Source organism: Crocodylus siamensis, chromosome 8, assembly GCF_052110815.1.
Source record: "Crocodylus siamensis isolate JL-2025a chromosome 8, ASM5211081v1, whole genome shotgun sequence".
Taxonomy (NCBI): Eukaryota; Metazoa; Chordata; order Crocodylia; family Crocodylidae; genus Crocodylus; species Crocodylus siamensis.
The window spans coordinates 2240432-2252484 of NC_143402.1; the positions used below are offsets into that span (position 1 = coordinate 2240432).

Genomic DNA, 12053 nt, shown 5'->3' on the forward strand with positions numbered 1-12053 from the left:
CCTCAATCAGCCATCAATAATACCTACAATGCTGAGCAGATTTCCGTTTTTCATTTGACTGCCCTGAATACATGTTAATTGGCTAGTTAGGAATCCTCCCCCCGAGTCAATAGTCCTATTTGTGTCTGAATTACTGAACCGCATCTTTCAATTTTGCTCTGAGACCTGAAAGGCACAAGAAAAGCCTGGGAGTGAAATTGCTTTTAAAAAGCTTGGGCTATCACACCGGCAAGAGAGAAACATGTCTTTAAGGATGGGTGCAATTTGCATTTTATTAAAAACAAGCCGTTTCCTCTCTCAACGTCGTGGTGGCTGGAGCGTCTGGGTCACAGAGATGCAGTCACGAAGACCAGGCACCTGCTGCTTTAAAGAGGAGAGGCTCCTTCACCGTGGCAGGGCATAAAATATGTCAAAACATGCGCATGACAGCGCTACCCAAGAGTCAAGGAATTAATTTGGGATTAACCAATTGAACCATAACGAGGAGAAACAGGAAGCGTGAATTTGAGAAACAGGTGGGCTATTTCCTTAGTTTGATTACCCAAAGGGGGCAGGAAGCTTGAGAAGGTATCTTTAAAAGCAAGCAGCTCTGAATAGTTGCTGGTGACAAACATTAAGCGGGGACATGTCTACAGGAGCAGACCGCGCCGCTGCTTTGCACGTATCCTGAGACTGGCTCTTACAAGCCTGCTCCATAATTCTTATCTCCATATCAGAAAAGACACGAGAAGCAACAGGGAAATGCACCAAGAGACTTACCTGTCGGGATAAACGTAGGCTGTTGCAACTGCATGTTGGCTAGAGCCTGTTGGTAGTGGAAAACGCTCGGGTTAAAGACTGTGGTGGCACCATTGTTTTTTTCAAGTGCTGGCCTCTTTGGTAAAGGTTGAAGTGCACCAGGTGGCAGGGCCTGCGGACGAGGGAGTCATTAAAGGCGAGTAGCAAAACCAGGAAACCCAAGTTAGACAAAGCATGCAATAAATAATATGGAGTCAGGCCTGCCAATCACCTGCAACTGGGTCAACTTAGCAAGACAGGAAAGAGCAGCTAATCACGGTGAAGTCACAGGGTCACTAGATAAGCAGTTAGTAAAGACGGAAAGAGAGAGAGAGAGAGTCCAAAAAACAGGAGCGCTAGGAATACTATGGAGGCTTTTCAATAGCACCGATTTATGCGTGTCGGAAAAGGAAGGGGTTTCGTCTGGGCTGGGCCCAACAAAAAAAGCAGTGGCAGGCAACAAGCATTTTAAAAGCATCCGCTCGCAGCAGCAGAGTCGACTCTTTCAAATGAGAAGATCGGCAAAAGCAACGAATGCAACAGAAACCCCCCCCACGAGGTGCTTGCTAATGTTGCTCATTTAAAGACCTGCCTGCCTGCCTGGGCATCGGTGTGTTGGTACGTACGGTGACTAAATGGGACCTGCTCTCAGCTACAGGCACGAGATTACACACTTTTCTTCCTAGAGATACTGACCCATATAGCCAAGAGTGGGCCCATCTTTCTTCCAGCCTACAACAGCGTTACTCGCAGTAACCCAGACTTCCTCCTGCTGTGCAAGAAGACAGGAGTATTTCCAGATTTCTTGCTCTTTTGTTTCCAGGAGCAGATCTGGTATCTGCAGGGGTGGATCTTCCTACCCAGCAAACCTCCTCCTTTTGTTCGGTCAGACTGCTGGCGTCCCTAGACAGTCAAACCTGTTTCTTGATCAGCAGTGGGAGCAAGCTTTAACTGGGCTCTGTAACTTTTCTCGGGACGTTAATCATCCTTCGTAAAGCATGTCTCAACAGCCAAGCAGTCTGTCGAGCTCTGAGGAACGCTGCGAATGATTTGCAGCTCTCCGCTGTACCCATACGGAAATGGCATTCACTCTTTTTTTTAAATAAGGTGAAAAAGAAAAGATCCCTTTTAATTATGCTTTGCAATCCCCTCACTCGTAAGTGCCCCATGGACTGCAGTAGGATTTATACCTGCGGAGGGCATGCAGGATCATAGCTGCCTCGCTGTGTAAGGGGTCAGGTAGCAAAGCAGCGGCTGAGAAGTCGGGTTATCTGCTTCAACCGCTCCTCTGCCTTCAAATGAATGCCAGCAAAGGTTAGGCCACACAAGGAGCTTTAACTAATGAAGGGTTCACGCTACACACAGAGTACCCTTAGGGAAGTACGCATGGAAAGTAGCTTATAAAATGTCACGGATGGAAACGCACAATAGAGCTCCATTCAAAACTTGTAATACTTGGTCACTGTCAAGAAACAGGTTTCACTTCAGTTTTAAGCTGCTCTAGGAGACTGCTCATCTCAGAAATGTTAAGCGAGTTTCCTCCAGGCCGAATGCTACTGTATTGCATTTTGGTTTTGATCTAATCGATTGGAAAGAAACACTTCTACGTGCAAAACCTGCCCATTGATGCGCACGGCTCCCAGAGACGCTAGCACGTGCTGGGGACAGAGCCGCTCGTCTCCAGACGGTGCCTGCTCCGGTTGAGAGACCGGCAGCAATTATGCTTCGACCGGACTTTTCAAACGTGGGTTCTGACACTTCGGTGCCTAACTCCAAATGCGGAGAACCTAACGCAGCAGCCCGATTTCCAGAGACACTGCTGCCAATGGCTTCACGTTTTCACTAGTGGCTCTATCACAAGACAGCTTTCTTCCTGGAGCCCTGCTGCAACGCGCAGCACCTCTCTCACCCTTTCTTTGTAAACACGTCACTTTTTGTGTCCGTGCAAGGGGCCGCGCACCAGTGTGCTAGGCTGGCGTAGCTCTCCGCCTTTCAGAGGTGCCGCACCAGGGTGTGTTAGTCATGCACATCCATACACAGATCTCACTACAATGGAAACTCCCTTTCACTGATACTTCCAACCCCCAGAACAGGAAATAACTGGAGTGAATCACAGACAAGGAGGCTGGAAGGGAGCTCAGGAGGTCATATCTAGTCCAACCCCCTGCTCCAAGCAGGACCAGCCCCAACTGCATCATCCCAGCCATGGCTTTGTCCACCTGGGGCTTAAACACCTCCAAGGATGGAGACTGCACCACCTCCCTGGGGAGCCTGTCCTAGTGCTTCATCATCCTCATGAGAAAGTTTTTCCTAATATCCAACCTCAACTTCCCTTACTGCAGCCTGAGCCCATTGCTCCTTGTCCTGCCATCTGCCCCCACTGAGACCAGCCCAGCTCCGTCCTCTTTGCAGCCCCCTGCGGGGAGTCGAAGGCTGCTATCAAATCCCCCTCGGTTTTCTCTTCTCCAAACTAAATCAGCCCAGTTACCTCCGCCTCTCCTCATAAAGCAAAGCTTGCTGTGTGCCAGGCAGGGCATGTGGGCCACTACTGCTGTCCCCTTGGCAGCTAGTGGCTGTAAGGAGCAGGGAGGGCGTCCCTGCGGCACTGCTTATAGCTAGGCTGGATCCAAGCAGCACAGCAGGGGCAAGCAGAGGGGGTGGGAGAAGGGCTACGAGACCTCCTGTTGCAATGCCGGGCTCTTTACAAAGAGCAGGCCACATCCCAAGCAGCGCAGCAAGGAGCATTTCAGCATCCAGCGGCCATCCCGGCGCAATGCGAGAGTGAGAGCACTGAGCTGTGCGTGGTCGGTGTCTCCCCACCAACCGTGGGACACCTGCATCTGCCTCCACCTGTACCTGCATTAAATCTCCAGGGGAAGGGGAGCACGGGCAGGAGAAGCCTAGAGCCCTGACTCTTAGGTGCTAGAGGAGCGGGAATCCCTGTGCTGCTAAAAGCTGTGAACTAGAGAAGTAAAGAAAAACCGCAACCACAAACACTGTGGGCTCATTTGGCTGAATCCCCTCAGGCAGCTGCTTATTAACTCAAATCTCCAGATGGCAGGGGGCTTGGTGTGAGCTGCTGCTGTCCTAGCCCTCCCTGGCTTGCAGGTGGGAAAGAGAGCCTCCCTGCTGTCCCAGAGGTCCCTTTCCTGAGCACCCTGGAGGGCTGTTGGGCTGAACAAGGACTGTGACTTTGCTCCGAGGACAGCTGAAATTTGAGCGGACCCATCAGTGCATCCTGGCACGCGTGACACTGACCCCAGCCCCAGGCTTCAACCTTCCAAGGGGAATCTTTCACTCAGGCCTGAAACGCAGCCACTTCTGGGGTGAAACGTTGCTTTACCGGCACGTAGCAAGGCAGCAACAGCACATAGGTGAGTTTAACAGGCCACAGTTAAGAGACATGCTGACCAAATTGGAGCTCAGACGGACAAGTCGCTCAGGGCTGGGTCTCATGAGAAGTGGGACTAGGTCTTCAAGTCTCAAGGGCTCCCGACCTGGGTTTCTAATGATCGCTGCAAGGGGTTGCTTCTACCAGAACCCATTCTCCTGGCCTCGAGTGCCGATGCAGAGAGGACAGCATTGCCTCGGTGTCACGGCAGAGCTCGAGAGCCTCTGGGCACCTCCAGTGACGATCACGGCCGCAGGACATGCTGCTTTGCACAGACACAGGTGCTGTCATGCTGATAGGGAAAGTCAAGTCTGATGCTGCCTGTACTGTACCGCCACCCGCGGACTGCAAAGCTCGGGGACCGTGGCATGGCCCCGATACTGTGACTGTGTGCCCCTGACAGCTGTGTTAAGGGAGCTCCTTTAAACCCAAACTCCAAGTCTTTCAAAGCCCCTGAAAGGACCTTGCCCCCTAAAATTACACAACCACTGCTGGAGGACTCACTGCAGAGAGGGTTTAGGTAAACAGGCTCACATCCCAGCTACTAGAAAGGCTGAACAAACAGCTTTCGAGGGCAGTGACCTCAATACCTTCCCCCCACTGGGAAGGGGACCATGCGACTGGAGGCGAGGAACAACACACAGGGGGAAGAGGAGGACCAGTGCATGCTGTGAAGGGCCAGGGAGGTGCCTCCTGCCAGGGGGACTGAGTGGAGCGGCCCCTGTGGCAACAGGCTGAATGCATGCCCCGCGTGTCAAGCCCTGGGCTCTCTGTGCCCATCCTGCCCTCTCTCCTTGCAGCAGCTGGGTTTCTGGGACGCTGCGGGTCTCACCCACGGCCTGCTCTGGGAGATCTGGAAGGAACTTTTCTATTTGAGCCCCAAAATGGCAGAAGTCAGGCGAGTCTTTTTGCTGTTCTTGCAGCATTCTGGAAACACCATTAGGGAGACCGCAGCATGCAGCAGGCCTGGGAGTCTCCTGCTGCATCCTGAGCCTTGAGGACATTGGACATGGTGGATCCCCTCTGCCCCCCCACCCAGGGTCGGTTTGAGGAGCTTTTGCTCCAACTTGTGGGTCATACAGTGGGAGACCCACATAAACTCCTAGCATGTCCTGCTGGTAAAGTGTCAGCCTGCTGCTTAAGTGCACCTCTGTGCCGATGTGCCGTCAGCACGTGTGTGCACAGTTTGAAATCTGAGCTCTGTCAATCTGGATGGGATCCCTCCTTCCCAAGGGAAAGAGCAGCGGTTTGTGGGTTTCCTGTTTGTTTTGCTGGCCAGCTAGCATGGTCCTAGCCCAGCTCCAAAGGAGCGGTGCCTTTTACACTTGCTGCAGCACCGGCCTGGCGAGCGCAGGTGCAGTGGTGGCTATCACAGTGCCCCAGTGCGGGTGGCTGGCCGCTGCAAATTTTTGGAAATTCAAAACATGGTGGAAGTGATTTAAAAAAAAAACAAACCCCAACCAACCCACCCCTCTTTCTCACTGAATCATAGAAAATGAGGGTTGAAGGGAGCTCAGGAAGTCACATCTAGTCCAACCCCTGCTCCAAGCAGGACCAGCCCCAGCTACATCATCCCAGCCACGGCTTTGTCAAGCCAGGTCTTCAAAACCTCCAAGGATGGAGACTCCACCACCTCTGTGGGTAACCTGTTCCAGTGCTTTACTACCCTCCTCGTGAGAAAATTTGTCCTAATATCCAACCTCGACTTCTCTTACTGCAGCTTGAGCCCATTGCTCCTTGTCCTGTCGTCTGCCCCCACTGAGACCAGCCCAGCTCCATCCTCCTTGCAACCTTGCGCAGGGAGGTGAAGGCTGCTATCAAATCCCCCTCAGTCTTCTCTTATGCAGACTAAATCAGTCTCTCCTCATTGGTCATGTGCCCCAGCCCTTCCCACACTTATGCCAAAATGATCATCTTGCCGTACAAACTGTGCACAGAACAGAAGTGCCAAGAGGAAGCCATTGGCAATGCCCAGACAAGCCTCAGCTATTAGGGCTTCTAATGGAAAAGCAGCCGGACCCTGGACAACCGTGGTGCGAGCAGCGTCCCTGTCTTGTTCTATGAGATTCCTCCAACACCTCTGGCACGTTTCAGGCCTGAGGTGTGAAAGGCATCCAGCTAAGGCACCGCTGTCCACCGTGCCCCAGCTGCTGCTGTTTGAAAACAGGCTGATTAAAAACAGGGTGATAATTAAACAGCTCCCAATCGCATCTGGGCTTCCTGAAGAAAAGCTCAGCTCGTTAACAGTTTCCAAATGCCTGTGCAGGGAGATGTATCGCTTTGGCATGGACCGGCACGTCGGGAAAAATGGCATAACATTTCCGATCGCGATGGGCAGTCTCCTGATGCGTCAACACAAAACAACAAATGAGAAAAGCGTTCAGGCAGTCTAAGATGGTTACGTGCAAAGCAAGAAGGTGAAAGGTCCAAGTACCAGGTCAAAGGTTGCCTCGAGGGGTCGCTTCAGTGATCTGACAGCTGGCTGAGTCTTAATTAGCAGGCAGCGAGCACATGATGGCAATGGGCCAAAGGGGGATTTCAAGCATAACAACAAAAAACAGCAAGCAAAAGGTGCGTCAAAGGAGAGCAACATTGTGGAGAGGTGAAGAGAAAAAAAAAAAATGAATGCATTATACAACATATTAAAAAGACCAGGCATGCACAACACGGGGCGGTCGCTAGCATGAATTGGACTAGCTCTATTAGTCAGCTGGTTTATCTCAGGAAGCTTCGAGGCAAAAGAAATACCCTCATGGATGGTGGATTTAGCGTTTGATCTAAAATAATGGCACTGTGACTCACCACCTATCAGGCTATAAATACTTTAAGAACTAGCAGGTTTAGCAGGGGTTTTGCTATAAAAATAAAATAGCATTGGAATGCATTATTCAAGTATAAGTACCGGCTGGCTGGACCTCAAGCTGATTTCTGCATCTACTTAATACACATGAGTCCACAGCAAGGGAAGCATCCCTAATCCCACACCTGTTTGTGTGCTGTCCCAATCTGGAGACCAATAACCCCATTACACTCCCTTGATTTGAACGGGAAACCTCGTGTGGAGTCGGACCAGGCCAAGTGGGGTAAGCGTCCGCAAACTCAGGCCTTCCAGAGATACCTCCCTAACCTACTTAGTCTCGAGTGGATCCCAAATCTATGTGCCAAGGGATTATTAAGCTGATTTGTGTCGCACACGATTCCTGATGGAAGATCAGACCCCATTCTTCCCTTCTTAAAGCGTTTGACTCAACAGATGCAATAAATGCATCAAGCCTTGAGACGTTAATGAATAATATAAACTGTTTTGGTAGCCAGGGTGTTGCAACATGCAATCAATAAATATTTTAAACGTTCTAGTTAATGGCACACAAATAGGGTTAACTACATTTTTGACAGAAGCCAGGAGCATAAATAAAACACGCGCTGGCTTCAGTTAAGTATCAGTGTCCCAGGGAATTAGCGGAAAGTAAAACTTCATGTGTCATGAACGTGGGGGTTCTCCTTTCAGAAGGTTTCCCAAGACGTAGACTGAAGTAAAGCTGTTTCTTCCGACAACAACAGAAATAACATGAAGAAGCTGCTACTCCCTTCTCTTCTTGCAAATAAACTGTGCAGGCCAGAGAAACCCCGTAGCATCAATCAGTTCCTCATAAGCCTTTCCAGGTACGACTGATCCTACCAGAAGGATAGCTGCTTTATTTATATAACTAAGGGCACAGCATGAACATTGCTTGATGCCTGAAAGATTATTACGCCCAGTCTTTGTTTCATCTTGGATGGAAAACACCCGTCCTGCTTTCTGCAGGGAAAGCGATTTAGTAAAACCCCATCAGCCTTATACCGTGAGAATTTCTGAACTGGCAAGAGTCCAGCCCCTTTTGAAACATTCATTTTCCACACGGGAATTTACACAGCAGTAACTGTCCCAGGCCCCAATCAGCTCCTCCCTGCAACTCGGACTTGGCTGCCGTTTTAAATGCATTGAGGAAGGTGATGCCAACAGATGCGGTTCCACTAAGCCAATGGGGCTACATGCATTTGCACAAGCTGGCAATGATGGGAATCCCTTGACCTGCCTTCTGTCCTCTACCTGTAGCTGTGCTGATTTGGGGAGAAGTAACTGAGTTCAAAGGCACCTGGGAGGTGGCACTGTACATCTATCACCCGGGCTGGAGGTGCTCCTCACTTCACGGTCTGACCCCCAGAAAAGGCACAGGGCTGCTTGATTTTTCTAGACTCAGTAGGAGACATCTCGTCCCCACTGAAGTCGCTGGGCCATGATTTTACTCCTTGCGTTAGACTGGGTTGATTGCTAGCTATTTGGGATGATTGTAATTCATTCTTCCTGATGCTGTGTTAATCTCCGCTGTGTTTCACCCCAGAACATCCTGGCGGAAGAGCACGTGCTTTGTCATCTCGCCCCTAAACAATGAGATGTGATGCATCATTCAGTGCATCATGCCACAATGATTACAATGAAGGGGTGGAGAGATGGTATTCATACCACACACACTCTCAGCTCATCATTAAGCCTCTTCCAAATGCTTTGCACTGCTTTTCAACTTATTGCACAAATAAAACCTTTTAGCAATGGCTCTACGGTTCGATACGGTCAGTCATGCCCTTACCATTGCAGCTGCAGCTGTCTGGTTCACCTGGTGTTGAGCTGCTTTGATTTTGGCTTGCAGGTGTGCAGGGGGGTGAAAGTACTTGCATTTCTCCCTAGAGCATCGCCCTTTGATGTAATCCATGCAAACTGTAACAGTATTTTCATTTGTGTCTATCATTGCAATATCTATTGGGTGAGCGTAACGGCAATCGTTCTCACCACGTGTGCAATTTCCACGCTGAAACTCTCGGCAAACCTTAAAAGAAAGTCACATAATTGAGTACAACGGTTAGTTACCCTTCGCTCAGCATCTTTGTCGAAGGGCGTCAACAAAGTGGGACGCATGACAGTCATCGGAGCCTGGGTCCTGACCCTACTCAACCTTGCTCACATTCAGAAGCACTGGGGGTGGGCGACTCATGAGCAGGGGCTACTCAAAATCAGTCCCAACACAAGGTAGCTAAGAGCGCTAATGAATGCAATGGGAAGTATGGAGCAGTGTATGTGAACAATATAAAGCTTCCTGGGTGACACTTTAGCCCAGCAAAGCCACTGGCTGCAAGGGGCCAGTACTTCATCCCTCCCTGTGTGCTATGCTTTATATTAATGCCTCTGCCATTTTAACCTACTGAGGTCACAAGGTTTAAAACTTTGGGTTAAAAGATGCAGTCTCAAGCAACACGCTAAATGTGCCAAAAGCAAGGGCAGGGGGAAGGCTCTCTCCTGGGAATGGGCTGAACTCTGACCTGTGCGGTGCCTGATCCTAGCTCATCCTGACTTGACAACGCACTCTTTAAGCTGTTGCCAGAATCACCAGCTTGGTGACCCACTGACAAGGCCTTAAGCTCTGAGCAGGAAAACGTCAACAGCCGACAGCAATGTTTCCATCCGAAGGCCCTGGCACATGGCCTGAACTGAGAAGAATCGCAAGGGGATACGCCAGGCAGAAATCCAGCTGCCCTGTGGGCAGGTGGGATAAATCAGACCGGCAGAGTGTGGTGCAGGTTACATGCTCAGCGAGCAGAAGGCATGTAGCAGGCTGGAAAAGCAACCAACGGGTCAGTATACAGGCGCAAGGGCTTTGAAATTACAGCATCTTATGCTGGCATCCTGAGTGACATCTCCCCATCCCTGACGGCATGCCTGGATCAGCCCACATCCACCCTGGTTTCCTATGCCCTATTTCAGCCTACTCTCTAGGTCTCAAACAGTCACAGTGCATCTGCTAGGACTGCAGCTGACAGCTCCCCAACACTGCGTGCCTAGATAAGGACTGACCTCCCTAGGTTGTTGTTTGTTTTTTTTTCTAATTAGGAAAAGATTGCTTTTACACTCAACATGTTTATTTAGTGTTATACATCTCCACTATTCCCATCACCAGCCGGCCACCTCTCACCTCCTACTTCCCAGAACCCAAACCAAGACCTCAGGGAGCGTCTTTCCATGGGTTTCCAGGGGGCCAGGATCAGGTCCTGCTCGAGTTCAGGGTAGTAGCCATAGCTTCCTCCCTGATCACACTGTTATGGTGACACACGTCCAGCCTAACTCACTGGAAGGGAAGTTCTGCCTTGGGCTGCATCACCCATTTGGGTCTCAGGCTGCCACAGCTAATGTCTGCCGGTGTCTACCCGCCTCCCCACCATCAAACAGCATTATATCTGAGAGTCCAAATACCTCCAGTTTATCCGTACGCATCAGTTTCTGACCAGCAGAGCCTCCTGGCACTGTAACAGTAGGATTTCCGGACACCAGGACAGGCGTATTTGGTAAAAGCTCTGCAGGGACCAAGCCCATCCCAGGAGAAACATGACTTAGGTAGGGACTAAAAGCCATGGTGGGACTTGTTGCAAGCGATGGAGTCACAGGAAACGTAGTCTGTAGGTAAGGAAAAAAAAGACAAAAAAGGAGATAAAAAAGTGTTACCATGGTGCTCAGTGTTAGTTTTGGCCGGTGGAAGGCTAGTGCGTAACACCAAACGTGCCTTCAGACAGCGCGATTAGCAACACCGAGACGTTCTGCTCTGCACTTAATTCATTTATGGCCATTTTGCAGGGATCCATTCATTCCTACTGACTCACAGACACGTGACTCACTCTGACCACAAGGCATCTTGACTTGTAAGAACAACGCGTACCCATGACCTTTCTAAGTTTAATGACCTAATTAAGAAACCATGCTGGCAAAGACAGCAAAGCCACGTTAACCAGGCATCGCACCCCAGTGAATTCATCCTCTTTGGTGCATCCATCCTACACACTCAGGGGAGGACATGAGGAAACTGGTTTGCTGCCATGGCTAGACTGCTTCTGAACCCCAATCTAGCTCACTTAAATCTAGCATGGGCATCTCTACCCCATGCTGCATTGCCTCACTGACCGTGGGTGGCACTTCTGCCCCCAAGCCAGGACGAAGGCAGTGCACCAGAAGGCCGGCAGCAAGAGGCGATGGTTTTCTGTGCGAGATATGAAACAAAGGTCTTGGCTGCACTTGGCCATGAAAGACCCTACAGCAGTTTCTGGCCAGGGAAACTAGGTTGTTATCAAAAGTACCCAGGCCAGTTTCCATCTTGGGTATTTCTGTTCTGCCTACTTGGATGCTTGCAGCAATACCAGCAAGGATACCAGTCACTGCCTTCTTTATGCACACATCTAACGAGGGTGTAAAGCAGCTGCTTGCTGAATAGTTTGACCAAATTCAGTGGGATGATTTGCTTGCTTGCAGTTAAGCACTACTGTATTTTGCCCCAGAAACAGCTTCATTTTAGTAACAGTATTTTTGTGTCCGGTTCCTACACGGCGGTACCACGCCGTCTGGGGCACACTAAGGCAATGTTTCTGGGCTGAACTGCAGTGCTGCCATCCACCCTCCTGCTGTCTCAGCACTCGACACTGCTCCCGCAGCACATAGAAATTTCCTGCCATTATGTATGAATCATTTGGCCACAACCACGGGTCGTTACTAGCACGGATGCACTATGCACTTGTGCAGCCTTAAAACTCTCTCAGGACCATGCCAGCCCCTCCTCCATGCATAAAATAAAACAATCGATGTCAAAAGAATCTGCACTCAAATTGGGCCCTCAGCTGGCAACGGCCTTGGATTAGGGCCAGAGCTATGGCAGCGTGTAGCTTGTCACTGCCATCATTGGCATTATCCTTCTCCGTGTCTGTCTCCAGTGTAAAGTCGGGGTTGCAACAAAAGCCCTCTTTGCACAGTTGGAAATTTGCATTCCACTTCAGGCGGCTCGAATTCCCCGTTCAGCCGCAGAGATCGAGG

General features: G+C 50.3%; 1 protein-coding gene across 10 annotated transcripts in view; it reads right to left on the reverse strand.

Moving 5' to 3' along the window:
* The window catches only part of MBNL3 (muscleblind like splicing regulator 3), a 97110-nt gene that overhangs the window by 16884 nt on the left and 68173 nt on the right, over nucleotides 1-12053 (reverse strand). For 8 of the 10 annotated variants that reach the window (XR_016443998.1, XR_016443999.1, XM_090061495.1 and 5 more), the window contains 4 exons: nucleotides 10452-10652; nucleotides 8797-9033; nucleotides 6603-6656; nucleotides 760-910 (listed from right to left, as the gene is read on the reverse strand). Coding sequence is in view for 7 of the 10 variants with exons in the window: in XM_090061495.1 (XP_089917621.1) it covers nucleotides 760-910; nucleotides 6603-6656; nucleotides 8797-9033; nucleotides 10452-10652 (643 nt within the window). In the remaining 3 variants the exon portion in view is untranslated. The remainder of the gene's footprint in view (nucleotides 1-759; nucleotides 911-6602; nucleotides 6657-8796; nucleotides 9034-10451; nucleotides 10653-12053) is intronic. The other 2 variants (XR_016444000.1, XM_090061501.1) reach the window with 1 other exon arrangement.